General features: G+C 34.6%; 2 protein-coding genes across 6 annotated transcripts in view; one reads left to right on the forward strand and one right to left on the reverse strand.

Annotated features, from left to right (window-relative positions):
- St7l (suppression of tumorigenicity 7 like) overlaps positions 1-15033 on the reverse strand; it is a 224905-nt gene that overhangs the window by 42733 nt on the left and 167139 nt on the right. For 4 of the 5 annotated variants that reach the window (XM_077791008.1, XM_077791006.1, XM_077791005.1 and 1 more), the window contains one exon: positions 11040-11149. In XM_077791008.1, coding sequence (XP_077647134.1) covers positions 11040-11149 — 110 coding nt within the window. Of the gene's footprint in view, positions 1-2316; positions 2506-11039; positions 11150-15033 lie in introns of those variants that run through there. The other variant, XM_026394113.2, reaches the window with a different exon arrangement.
- Cttnbp2nl (CTTNBP2 N-terminal like) overlaps positions 1-15033 on the forward strand; it is a 40973-nt gene that overhangs the window by 13203 nt on the left and 12737 nt on the right. The gene's annotated exons all lie outside the window — the stretch shown is intronic.

Below are 15033 nucleotides of genomic sequence, written 5' to 3' on the forward strand. Positions count from 1 at the left end.
GTAAAATAGAAGTAATGGGAGGTATCTTTGTCTTGTTAATGGTATCAGAGGGGAAATGTTCAGTCTTTTTTCATGAAGTAAAATATTAACTACAGGTTTTCTACAAATACTCTTTAACAGGTTGAGGAAATTCCCTTCTATTTCTAGTATGCTTAGATTTTTAAATCAGGAATGGATATTGGATTTTTGTTATGCTTTTTCTGTATCTATTGAGCAGTAATGATTTTTATGTCATTCCTTTGTGTCTGAAATATTATCTAAAAGACAGCCTTATCATCTTTTCTTATTGACCTTCTCTGAGATCAAGTAGAGCTTTTCTAGCTTTTTTTCTGATTTTTAGAAACTAGAATTCTGCAGTTTTTAAAATTTTGCTGAGTAGAGTTCAGTAGCTAAATTATTTTCCTAATTGCAATATTTCCAGTATCCCCAAACAGCCACAATAACAGTTATGTTGTTTTATATAAAAAGTAAACTCTTAGTTAATGGCTACATGAATTAGGTGATAAATTTACATGGTGGAATATTATGTAACTACTTTAAAATATGATGTATATGAAGAACTTTTAATGACATAATGTCTCTAGTCACAAAATAAATATTGTTGAATCTCAATTATAAGAATTATATGTGTACATACATATATATCTTCCTAAAAATATATTTTAGCTATGTATTATTTACTTTGTAGGGAAAAAATATTAGAGTTAATCAAATTATAGTTTAATTTTTCCTTTTTTTATTGTTTCTAACACTGTTAATATTCCTTTCCAACCTTCCTGAAATAGCTCAATTATCTTTTTCAGAAAAACCAACCTAAATTCCAAAACTATACAATAAAAAGACCACAGAGCTCAGAGGAAGAAAAATGTTTTAATAAATATACCATTTTATCCCAGAATCAAAAGAGTGTCTTTCGGACAGAAATACTTTTTACTGGGCTGGGATGTAGCTCAATGGCAAAGTGTTTGCCTTGCATTTATTTGCAAAGCCCTCGGTTTGATTCCCCAGTTTCAAAAAAAAAAAAAAAAAAGAAATACATTTTATTTTTTGTCACAATCCAGATAAAACTAAAATTTATAAACTTTATATTTTACTATACTGTAATACTTATATGGTACTACATTATGGAATAATATTTTCCTTTTTATTGTACTTTATTTTTCTTTAAATGCTATTGTGACGCCACTAACTATGGTATCATGATTCACTAATGGGTTATGACCCACAGTTTGAAAAACACTGGTCTAAAATGCAAACTTTAATTTTCTGAATTGCTGTGTGTAGTATCTAGATTTCACTTTGTTTCATTTTGCCAAATCCTGAAATTAGAAACAAGATTTATTTAAATGTGTTCCTTATAAAATTCCAAAAGAATTTTCCTTAGCAATGAAGTCAGAAGCTCTTCTAAAAGTTTATTCCTTGGGCTGGGGGTGTGGCTCAAGCGGTAGCGTGCTCGCCTGGCATGCGTGCAGCCTGGGTTCGATCCTCAGCACCACATACAAACAAAGATGTTGTGTCCGCCGAAAACTAAAAAATAAATATTAAAATTCTCTCTCTCTCTTTCTCAAAATAAATAAATAAATAAATAAATATTTTTTAAAAAATAAAAGTTTATTCCTTAAGAGGAGCTAGAATTTTGTATAGCTCTCTACAGTGTACACTTTGATTCCCTGTGTGATATCTTCTTGTTGAATTCTCTTGAGAAGTAGATGTCTTAATAGCCATTTTACATGAAAGTACTAGAGCTTATATATTTCAATTCCGAATAATTTTTTTAAGATTAATTGTATTCAGCTACATTAACCATAGGATCTGACTATAAAAGATAAAATGTATGTTCCTTTACAAACCTTAAAGGGGAAGAGAAATTGGCACTAGTACATAAATTCAATAAGGAAAATTTGGCAATATTTATCAGATTAAACAGGCATCTATCTAGAAGTAATTTCACTTCTAGAAATTTATGCCACATATGTTCTTAGGCCTGTACAATAAAGTATGTGAATAAGGCACTATTAATTGCAGCATTATTCATAGAAACAAAGTGCTAGAAACAACATCAGTATCTCTTGGTAGAGTTCTGGTCAGTGAAATTATGGTATGATTGTACAATAGAAAACTCTTTTGATAGAGATTTCTTTTTTTTTTTTTTTTTTAAAGAGAGAGTGAGAGAGAGGAGAGAGAGGGAGAATTTTTAATATTTATTTTTTAGTTCTCGGCAGACACAACATCTTTGTTGGTATGTGGTGCTGAGGATCGAACCCGGGCCGCACGCATGCCAGGCGAGCGCGCTACCGCTTGAGCCACATCCCCAGCCCAAGAGAGATTTCTATCTAGAGTTAGCCAGGCACAGTAGCTCACCCCTGTAATCTCAGCAACTGTAAGAATGAGGCAGGAAGATCTTAAGTTTGAGGCCAGCCTCAGTAATGTAGTAAGACCCTGTCTCAAAATAAAAAAAAAGGACTGGGGATGTTGTTAGGTGATAGAGCACTCCAAGCTTCCACACTGCAAAAAAAAAAGAAAGAAAAAAGAAATAAGTAAATGAAAATAAGATCTTTATGTGTAATATGGAACACTCTTCAAGGTGAAAAAAAAAGTAAGTTTTAATACTGTGCATAGAAAACAAAAAAAGTATTGAATTGCAGCTGGTAAAGACAGAAATATGTGAATATGTGTCATAAAGCCTCTCCTTCCTTTCCCTTGGCTTGGTTCCCTGAGAATAGAAGGAGCTCCCCAAATGATCTTCCCTGGAAAGGGCATGAAGTTGGTGAGAGAGAAGTACCAGGTCAGTGGTAGGTACTCTAGCAGAAAAGAGCCAAAATAAGCAGGAAAAACTGTTCATATATGCAGGTCATTTATAAATTGCGTATCATGAAAAGAAGCCTGGTTTTTTTGTTCGTTTGTTTTTTGTTGTTGTTGTTGTTTTGTGTCTGTTTTTAATACAGTACTGGGGATTGAGACCAGGGGCATGCTATCACTTAGCTACATCGCCAGCCCTTTTTATTTTTGAGTCTCACTACTAAGTTGCCCATGCTGGCCTGGAACTTGCAATCAGTCCTTCTTCCTCAGCCTCCCAAATTGCTGGGATTACAAGCATGTGCCACCACGCCTAACTAGCACACTGCATTCTTGAGTGATTAAGCATCTTTGCTCCATTCATAAAAACATTGAAACTCATCTGTATCAGCTAGCTCTTAAAAATAATTGTCTGGTATCAGCTACTTACTATACAACTTTTTCTCATGTGTCTTCATTAATATTATAAGTTGTAGCATTTAGGGGGGCTCAAGAGTGAAGGTGCCAGAAGAATAAGCAAATTTCTCATTTAGCTGACATCTTCCTGTGGGGTCTGTTTTTGTATATGTGGCTTTTTGTTTTCATTGTTTTTATGCCTTGGAGGAAAGATAAGGGGAATTCAGCTTGTAAAGTGGTACTTATTTAGAGAACACACAGTTCTCCAGCAGTTAGGGAAGAGCTTCAGAAAAGATTACAGCAGTGAGAAATTTCATTGCATTTATTCAGCCTGAAAGTAAAACAAATAAAAAAGGGAAACAGCTTATTCCTGTTATTTTGACTTCCTCTTATTGTGTCTTCCTTACATGTGTTTGCCTTGTGATTTGGGATTAATCAGAGGTTATTTCTAGTTGTGCCTAAAAGAGACAACAAGCAAAGGAAGATAAAGAGGTTGCTTCTAAACCAAAACCCATGATCTGTCATTTAGTGTGTCAGTTCAATAGGAATAATTTGGAAGATAGGAAGAAACCATCTTGTATGCTTGCTAAAATGTTTAGAGAAATAAGGCATTTACAGAATAAATTGGCAGTTTTATTATATGGAAAATCACTTCCTTAGAAAGACTTAGAAATATGTCCCTTCCACAAAATATTCTCTCATTAACACTGAAAGATGTTCATTGCATCATTGTTTAATACATTATTGGAAAACTGTAAACAACCTAAAGTACGACTACATAAACTGGTACATGCTTACTATGTAATATGTAATTTTAAAGAGGAAAAAAATGCTGTGTAACTGATTTATATTTCCAAGACAATAAGTAAACCCAGCTGCAGAAAACTTTTTGCAGAATATCATTGTCTATGTAATGAGCTTTTATACAAACACATCTAAATGTATGCCTGTTGTTTAAATGCTCTGGAAGGAAACACCCATCATACTAAAACTGAGGGAGAAATGATAGATTGGGTTGTGGTCAGAAAGGACTTCAGCTTTATCTACAATAGTTAAAAGTCTTATATAGGATAAGCAGTGGAATGGCAAGGAGTTGGGAAAATATTTAACTTTTAACTAAGTAATTTAAAGTAACTTCTCAAGTAAATCTGTATTAATTTTACAATATAATTAAGGGAGTGAGACAGTATATCATGCCAAGGGAAGCAAGAGCTTTTTACCTCTATATCCCAGTTTTTCCCCCAAAGATTTGCACATTGATTTCCAAATTCTGCTTTTGTATAGCTTAATAACTAAAGTGATTCTTCCAAAGCAGATTCTTTCATGGGTCATGGACTCAAAACTAAATAAAACTGACAATATGTGCACAAGTAATTACATGTTTAGATTTTCATGAGATTTAGTTACTATAGGAGGAGGACCTCTATGACCCTTTAACGCGTTTTTTCCCACCTACAATTTCTTCTGTGTGTCTCATAATATTCCATCACTTAACAACAAAAAACATATTTTCTTCCTCAGAAATCAAACATCAGCCATTGAGTTCTAAGATGCATTACATCAAAAAGTTTCTATATCTAACCCAATACCTAGCATGCCATTTGTTCATAAATGCTAAATTAATTAGTAGATATGAATATTCAGTTATGTTATTATTAAATTTGGAAGTCTCTGTTTTGATTTTTTTTCCCCCTCAGTACTGAATATTGAACTCAGGACCTCACACATGCTAGGCAAGTGTTCTACCACTGAGCTATATATCCCCAGCCCAGAAGTCTATTCTTAATGATTGGAAACTCTTAGAGATTTTACATTCCTCTTTTCCTGTATCATCCTATTCCAAGGTTAATTAATGCTAAGACTTGTACTCGATATCCTATCTTTTCCCTATTTCTTCATGCCTTACTCCATCACTTACTGCCTGCCTTCTCTTAGGGTTTCAGTTTCTTACTATATGCTACCTCTTTGTACTCAGCTCAAAGCCTATTTGGACCACTCTCTCCATTCTGGCTTTTTTTTTTTTTTTTTTTTTTTTTTTTTTTTAAGATTTCTTTCAAGCCTGCCTTCATTCTGAGCTACCAAATTATCTCTTCTCTTCACACTCAAATATTTAAATGTCATTTGTACTCTGCCTCCATTTTCTTGTCCCTCATCACTTGTTTGTCTTTTACTATTCTACTGAAAATTCACCTTTTGAAGTTACAAGTAACCTCTAGTGGCTTTTTTTCTTTTCTTTTCTTTTTTTTTTTTTTTTTTTGTTAAATACAATGCTAGGGATTGAACCTGGCATCTGGTGAATGCTAGGCAAGGGTTCTACCACTGATCTATACCCTGAGCCTCTAAGGACTCTTTTTCATTAGATTACATAACCTGTGTTCAAGCATTTGACACTGTTGAACATTTTACTGTTTGATTGCTTTTGTTTTCATTTTTTAATTTTGATGTAAGCTTTCACTAGGTTGCCCAGGCTAGCCTTGAACTTATGACCCTCCTCCCTCATCCTCCTGAGTCGCTAGAATTACAGGCCTGTGCCACCATGCCTGGCTGTCCATCTTAACTTTTTAAACTTCTGTTTCCTTGGTTTCAGTGATATTCTAGTCTTGTTCCTTCTCAGACCACTTTTTTTCTTCCACATGCCTCTTAAATTTGGCATCTTCTGTGACCATATAAAATGTCCTTTCCTATGATTCCCCTCGTTTACTGTTCAAAATCTATCACAGCGGTTTTCATAACTATATTGTAATAATGTTGTCTCATACCCTTTAGACTTTCAAAACCTTAAAGGATAGAAGCCAAAATAATGCTCATTTTCCTGTGTGTGTGTGTGTGTGTGTGTGTTTTAAAATTTTCTATCCTCCATCTCTATTCCCATTCACCTCTTTCATAAGCAGCTGTGCTTATACATTTTTGTTTGTTTGTTTGTATGTGTTCTTGTAAATGTTATATAGCCCATTGTTTCTTTTTGGACTTTCTGTGTCTTTGAGGTCCATCATGTTGCCTTCATGTGCACATAATCTGTTGCTGTCTGAGTAGACATTTATTTTAACTGACCCTCTTAGGTACCTCTGTGTTTATACCTAGCATATTTCACTGTTACTTAGTATGTACTGAGTGTGTTAGCTGAATGAATAATAACATAAACAGATATCCCCTAGGACTTCGTTCTTAGCCCAGTCTTATCTTAACCTATTCGCTCATCCTGTTTAAGTAATCTATTCCATTCCATTGGTTTCAACATGTGGTTAACACCCATATTTGATTTTTTTCCCCCTCCTATCCCTAGAATAATATATGCAGGTGTCTTTTTGACATACATACCTAAATGCCCTATATTGCAATCACAACATATTTCCCTGAAAGACCGTTTGTTTTGCCTGTGTTCTCAACTATCCAACATAAGTACTTAAAAATGTCTCGTCTCTTTTTACTCCCTATATCTAATCAGGTGCCACAACCTATCAGTTCTACCTTAAAAATACTCCTTAAATATACTTTCCCTCTCCTATATTTGAGTTTAGATCCAAATTGCCCTTTTACTGGTCAGTAGATATAACTTCCTAACTGATACTTTCTAGCTTTGGAGACTTGATTTTTGTATCCTAGCTATCATTAGTATCAATTCAATTTTGTCATTTTTTTTTCCTCTTTTAAAACTTCTTGTGGATCCTTGCTGCCTACAGAATTTAAATTTAAAGGTATTGTATTCAGGTATTTACAGACTGGCCTGATCCTCTCTCATGTCCTGCGGTCTACCTGCTGTAGACTAACCTCTAGACCAAATTATTCACTTTCATTTTTCTATTGTCTTGCTTCAACTGCTCCCTTTGTTTGGAATACTTTTTTTCTTTTAATTTTTAATAGTACTGGGAATTAAACCCAGAGGAGATTTGCCACTGAACTACATTACCAGACTTTTTATTTTATCATGAGAAAGGGTATCACTAAGTTGCCAAGACTGGTCTCAAACTTGCAATCCTCCTACCTCAGTCTCTGGTGTCACTGGGATCACAGGCGTGCACCATCATGTCCAACTCTGGAATACCATTTTCCTTTCCTTCTTTTTCATAGAACCTCTCACATAAGTGTTATCCAATACATTTTTATAAAACTGAATCATACTTTGTGGTTTTTTTTTGGTTTTCTGAACTAGATAATATAATTTATATTTATGTGATAAACATCATAGATTATAGGGACTTTCCTATTTTATGTCTACTTGCGCGTGCACACGCACACATACACACACACATACACACACACACACACTGAATGTAGGGCTATTATTTAATCTTGCCCAGCACTTCACCCCAAGTATCTAGAACCTACTAAGTACTTTAAAAGCATTTGCCATATGAGAGACTGAATTCAAGCCTTTTAAATCTAACTTGAATTTATTCAAGGCTCAAAATAGATTGACATTTTTTAATTTGTATATTTTTAGAAGAGAGGCTTAACTAGTAGTAATAAAGTTTCCTAACTTTTACCATTGTTAACAATTCTCATTCAGTTACATTATTTGCATCTCACCCTGTACTAAGAACAGTTTGCTTTTCAGACAGGAAATTATTGTTCTGTTTGTTCTATATTTGTAGTAAAGGGTACCAAATAACTGGGAAACATAACTTTGTTCACTGTGTTATAGTCATATAAAAAGAAAAAAGTAAATGCATTCCTATTATTATTTAGTTTTCAACTGGTAGTATCTTCCATTCATAGGACACATGACTACCTCTTCTACACCAGGCCTAGAAATCACTACAGAGAGTGCTGAAACAAAGTCTTAAAGACACAAAATAGAGCCAGTTTTTCTGTTCCTTATAAGATTAAAATGGGAAAGGGATCTTGGTAATCGCATTCTTATCACGTGACATTTAAAATTTCTCATGCTATTGCCACCAGTCAGAATAAAAAAGGAAGAGCTAATGTCTCCAAAGAAAACTCTTGTTCTTCGGATCTGTGCATATTCCAATCCCCTTTAGTAAGTTTCTTTTATGAAGAGAAACTGGGGATTATTTAGGATTAATAATAGCAGTAGTTGAGAGCACTTTAAAAAAATGCAATGTTAACCAAATCTGGAATAAAAAATAAAGTAAATTTAAGATAATTTTAAAAAGAAAAATAGTAGCAGTGGTCAACTTTAGTTTGCTTGATTTCACCATATATTTAGTGTCTCTGTAAGTAATGACTGTGTCAGTTCACATTTTAAATTATTACTAAATATTTTGCAATGCACTTATAGCCCCCCTTTTCATTTTCAATCTTGACATCTTTACTCTCTTCCCATTTTTTTTCTTTTAGCAAAGAATGATCCTTTCCTAATTTTGAGTCCTAATCTACCTGAGTGACTGCTAGTTGAAACTAAATAGCTACTAAACCTCCCTGTACATAAAGCTGCAGTGATAATAGAAATTTCCACCCTGCCATTCTCTGACTTGTGATATGGGCCTGTTCCTTCTCTTTCTGTCATAGAAATTCTATTCCTTCTTCTGTATGATGACACCATCTCACTTCTCTTCACCTGCTCTGATATCCTGCTGTCCTCATGGTGTGGCTCTGGAAACTATTATTAGGGCTTTTTTTCATTCTACCCTCTCTACTCCCCAACCCTGCACCCTCCCCAAACTTTTTTTTTTTGGTACTGGGGATTGAACTCAGGGGCACTCAACCACTGAGCCACATCCCCAGCTCTGTTTTGTATTTTATTTAGAGACAGGGTCTCACTGAGTTGCGTAGCGCTTAGCTGTTGCTGAGGCTGGCTTTGAACTTGAGATCCCCCTGCCAGCCTCCCGCTCAGCCTCCCAAAATATTGGGATTACAGGTGTGAGCCACAGCACCCAGCCCCCAAACTTCTTATTATTACTTGATAAACTTCTAAATGTAAACTTTTGTACCTCTTGGTCAAGCTGAAGACCTCTTTGTATGACCATACTTTTTTTTTTTTTTTTTTGAAGATAGACACAACACAATGCCTTTATTTTTATGTAGTGCTGAGAATCGAACCCGGGTCCTGCGCGTGCTAAGCAAGCGCTCTACCACTGAGTCACAATCTCAGCTCCCCCCCCCCCCGCCCCGTACATTTTTGAGCAGCTTATTTCTTGCCATGATTCCTTAAAGTCTATAATTTAAGAACCTTTCTTCAAACAAATTAAGAGTTAAGAGCCATTTTCCAGTTACATAGATTCAATCTCCCTCTACAGAACCCCCTAAGAGGAAGAAGAAAATATCCCTTCACATCTTATTTTAGTAAGTTCATTGTTTGGTACTGGTGATTGAACCCAGGGCTTCACATGCCACTGAGCTACATTCTCAGCCAGTGAACCCTATTTAAATACTTTAACCTTAGTGTTAGTTTCTATATACTATATGTTAATACATAGTGAGTGAAAGAGCCTAAGCACATCTCCAAGAAAGTAGTTTTTCAAGTTCATAGGGCTAACACAGGCTGTAATCTGTGAGCTGGGGCTCACTGTGTAATACTTGAGAGAGAGTTTTGGGTTATGTGCCTCCCCCCAAACTCATGGTGTTTCCTGTCATTCATTAAATTGCTGATAGTCCCATTTATCTGCCAGAACCCACCCACTTCCAGGGTTGGCCTTTTCCTTCCTGTTGCTTTGAATGCAAAGTCTCAATCTTAGAAAGTTCTGATTAAATAAATTGTACTTGTTGTTCCTCAAACATTAAAGATATTGTTTAGAAAATATTTGAACAAATAGAGGCTACTTGTTCCTTGCTGTTAAGCTTATACTTATCCGTATAGGGGGCTTGATGATATGGAACTGTATTTCCATATCTCTTAACATACTTAGAAAACATTAAGTATTCAATAAAAGCATGCCAAGCATGCCCACCCATGAACCATCCACATGTTCAGAAAAATTTTCCAGAATTCCAGGTGACATTTTGGTTGTCTAACTTTTGATAATATCAAGATTTTTTTTTCCACATTTTGTGTATTTGATGTTAGACCAAACCTCTCCTGGTTATAGACTTAGAGCATTTGTTAGTTTAAAACAATAATTTTTATTTCTTTTCATTTCTGTTAGAATTTGCATATTTGTTATGGTTGAAAATGTTTAAAATTATAGATTCAAGAGTCAGACTTCTTGGGTTCTTCATTATATTCTAGTGTTTTTCAAACTTTTACCATACACATAGTAAAAAGTAGACTTTGTATTATGACCCAGGGAACACACCTACACACACATGTGCACACACCTATAGTTTTGATGCTGGAAGAAAATTTCCTAGTAACAGTACTTGGCCTTCTAATGTTCAGTGCTCTGCAGTGTTTTCTATTCTAATCTGTTTCTTGATGGGGAGGGGTGATTTTCTTGGCTGTTCTTTTGATTGAACTCACACATGCTAGGCAAGTACTCTTATCACTGAGCTATATCCCCCAGCAGCTGCCTTTCATTTTTAAGATAATGAGCAAGACCCAGTGAATTAAAATTCATTTTTACAAAGTTCTGGGGAATATTTATTTATGTATTATTCATTCAGCAAGTATATCCAGTGCTTTATACCACTTACTTTTCTTCTCCCCTACTTAATTACTTGTGATCTTAGGAAAGTCACATGCTACTGTTCAGTTTCTCCCTTCAAACAAGTAATATCTACTTCAATGTTTGAAGCTGTCTACTTCAAAAGGAATGTTGTTAGATTTAGATTGGACATGTAAAAACTTGGCATGGTGGTTGGCAGATAACAAACCCTAAGTGTTAGCACCCTGTTGTTTCTGTTATCATTATTATTATACTTATTATCCCCTCTCTTTCAGAAACATTGTACATAAAGCATATATTACACACAACTTAATTCTCTCTTCAATTTTTATTACATTTACTTACATTTTAACCTTTTTTAGCTGGAGGTACAGTTGAGATATAGTGAAGCGCATAGATTTCAAGTGTTCATTTTGATGAGTTTTGACAAATCCACACAGCCATGTAGCCCACACCTAGTCAAGACACAAAGCATTCTCATCACAACAGAAAGTTGTCTTGTGCCTCTTCCCAGTCAGTTGTCTTCCTATTCCCAGAGACAACACTCTCCTGATTTTTTTTTCACCATAGTTTAGTTCTATCTGTTCCACAGCATTATCTGAACAGTCACACAGAATGTATTCTTTTATATCTAGCTTTTTTGTTGTTGTTTTTATTAGAATAATGTTGTTCACGTTCAATGATGCCTTTTTGTATACCATTTATTCCTTTTTATTGCTGTGTAATATTTCACTGTGTGAATGCACCACATCCTATTTTTCTCCTATTGATTGATATGTGAATATTTCCAGTTTGGCACCACTATGAATAAAGCTACTGTGGACATTGTATAAAAGTCTAATAGATAATGTTTTCAGTTCTTTCGGATTGTACTTAGAAGTGGAATTGCAGCTGGTTCTTTGTCTAATTGATGAGAAATTCCCAGATCAATTTCCAAAGTAGTTGTACTATTTTATACTCTCACCAGTGTTTAGTTGTTCTTTATCCTTCCAACAGTCTGTAATTATCAGTTTACAATTTCAGCAATTCTCATGACTATATTGGTATCTTGTTTTGATTTATACCTTCTTAATTACAAATGGGCACTTTTTCATGTGCTTTTTGAGTTTTCTTTAGATCTGTGGTCCATCTGTATTTTTTGTGTGTAATATGAGGTGTACATTTTTTTGTTTTTGTTTTCTTGGCAGTACTAAGGATTGAACCTGGTAGCACACTACCACTGTTCTAATCCCTAGCCTTTTTTTTTTTCCTTTTTTCTTAATTTTTGATACAGGGTCTCCTCAGGTTGCCCAAGCTGCCTTGAATTTGCATCTTCCTACCTCAGCCTCCCAAGTAGCTGGGATTCCAGGTGTGGGCTACCACACAAGCTTACTTTCTTTACATTTTAAGAGATGGATGGTCTCCTAAAAAAGAGAGATTAAGATCACTAGAAATCATACTTTTTTCAATAGAAACAAATGTACCACTCTAGTGAGAAATGTTGATAATAGGGCAGGCTATGCTTGCGGGGAGGGAGCGGGTTTGTGGTTATCCCTGCCTATTTACTCAGGTTGATGTCCACTTAAAAACTACTCTAAGGAATGAAATATTTTAAAAATTATACTTTAAAATCCTTTACATTCAGAGCATTCTCCTTTTCCATTAATTTATTTGTTCTGTACTGTTGAATTCTGTATACATATTTTCTTCTCCACCTCAAAAAGGTATTCATGTGGATCATCCAGTCCAGAATACATAAGTAATTTATTTCAACCCACATTCCTAGGATGTAAAAATAAAACAACAAAAAGACAAACTCAACATTTTATTTCAATTTTATTAGAACTTTTCAAGGAACTCTTTTGGAATTCGAATGTTGAAGCAACTATAATGTTGAAGCAATTACACTCTGCTGTTTATCTGTACTCGTATATTCTAATGAGCAAGTCCACTTGCTAATAGTGCCACACTTAGAACTATTTATACTAAACCAAGTTTAATCTCATATAGAATTTAGAGCACTTTAGTAAAATAATAATAAATGATCATCTGTCCTTACATAATAGCTTTTATAAATAGCTATGTTTGCAGGTTGACTTGAAGGAAGTTTTTAAGAATTTCTTTTATTTATCAGTTTCTGAAAAAGATTATTTCAGGTTTTTTTTCTCTTTCTACTTCAAAGTCAGTTGAATTTTTTTTTAATATCATGAAAATTTTTCCTCTTTATTCTCATGTTAAATTTTTGTCCCATTTTCTAGGACTGAGGATGTAGTTATGTGGTAGAGTGCTTACCTGGCCTGTATGAGACCCTGGGTTCAGTATCCAACACAAAATGAAGGAAAGGAGGGAAAGAGGGAGAATGGAAAAAAAGAATTGCCCAGTTTCCCAAATTTAAAGTTAATTCAAATGAGGCTAAGTCCTCTCTAATCAATATAATCAAACATTAAAGCTAGTTGTCTTTCAAAAAGTAAAAAGAAACTCCACAAGGATATTCATATAATATAGTTAGCATCTTTATCCAGTACCGTTGCTTTATTTCCAGTTGCTCAGACAGCTTTTTATAGTTTATTAGGAACTCCAGAGAATCCAACAATTAACAGCTTCAACTTATATGTGAAAATGATCCCTTTTAACATTCCTTTAGTAGCATCAATAAAAAAGACATCTTGGGGGCTTGGGCTATTGCTTAGTGACACATCACTTGACTAGCATGTGAGGCACTAGGTTTGATACTTAGCACTGCATAAAAATAAAGGTACACTGTCCATACACTACAAAAAAAATTTTTTTAAGATATCTTGGAATTGTGTTATTTTGTTCCTTAGCATAGAAGCATTCATTTTTGGGGGGAGTAGGGGTTACTGGGGATTGAACTTAGGGGCACTCAACCACTGAGCCACATCCCCAGCCCTATTTTTTTTTATTTAGAGACAGGGCCTCACTGAGTTGCACCTAAATTTTTTTAAAACATTATTTATTTATTTACTTATTTATTCTAATTAGGTATATATGACAGCAGAAAGCATTTTGATTCATTGTACACAATTGTAGCACAACTTTTCATTTCTCTGGTTGTACACAATGTAGACTGCCAGACTGCCATATGTGCAGTCATACATGTACCTAGGGTAATGATGTCCATCTCATTCCACCATCTTTCCTGCCCCCATGCTCCCTCCCCCCCCACCACTACTTTGCCCAATCAAATTTCTTCATTTTTCCCATGCCCCCTCCCATTAGGGATCAGCATCTGCTTATCAGAGAGAACATTTGGCCTTTGGTTTTGGAGGATTGGCTTACTTCGCTTAGCATGATATTCTCCAACTCCGTCCATTTACCTGCCAAAAGCATAATTTTATTCTCTTTTAATGCTGAGTAATATTCCATTGTGTATAGATACCACAGTTTCTTTATCCATTCATCTATTGAAGGGCATCTACGTTGGTTCCACAGTTTAGCTACTGTGAGTTGAACTGCTATAAACATGAATGTTAGTGCCTCACTTTTACTGAGGCTGGCTTTGAACTTGTGATCCTCCTGCCTTAGCCTCCAGAGCTGCTGGGATTACAGGCATGTCCCACCACACCCGGCTAGCATTCACATTTTTTAAAGGCCCACGCTATTAATATTTTTGTTAGTTATTATTTCTTATTTATTATTTCTAAATTATCACTTCATAATTATCTTATAAATGGCAAAGGTGCCTCTTAATCCATTTCTGGTACTAGCCTCAGTTTTTAAAATAAAGCTTTGCTCTGTAATATAAGCCCCCAATAAAGTGATTCTTAAATCTTCACCTTTAGATTTGGATCAACTTTTCATATAGGAAATGATCATCTGAAGAATAAAGAGATTGATTTCCTAGATTAAAACTGCAATATGCACATGATGCACTATGTACAAATTATATTAGGAAGAGGGGAAGAGGTCTACTTTTATTTATTTTTGAAGATAGTAATAAAACAGCTGAAACTTTTTAAGACCAAGTATGGAAAATTCCAAGGATAGTATGTGATTTTATTTTAAGCTTTCAGTAGTGCTGTGTTTCATTTAGGCTGTGACAGTAAAAATAAATGAGTAATAGATGACTAGTGTGTTTTGTCTGTTGTGATAATACCCTCTATTATCACATCTGTCTAGCCTGCCAGTTATTTTCCTAAACTCTGAAATTAAAGACGATCATGTTTTGATCATATTTTCTGACAATTTAGGAATTTCTGTTTCGCAAAGTGTACACTGTCATTGAAGTAAAAATAATGAAATTGCAAGAAATTTATTTATTTTAACTTTATTACTAACTCCTTCCAAAAACTCAAGCCCAAAATCATGTAAAATTTCTCATAAAGTAGCTGAAATATCA

The sequence above is a fragment of the Urocitellus parryii genome, chromosome 11 (assembly GCF_045843805.1).
Source record: "Urocitellus parryii isolate mUroPar1 chromosome 11, mUroPar1.hap1, whole genome shotgun sequence".
NCBI classification, from domain to species: domain Eukaryota; kingdom Metazoa; phylum Chordata; class Mammalia; order Rodentia; family Sciuridae; genus Urocitellus; species Urocitellus parryii.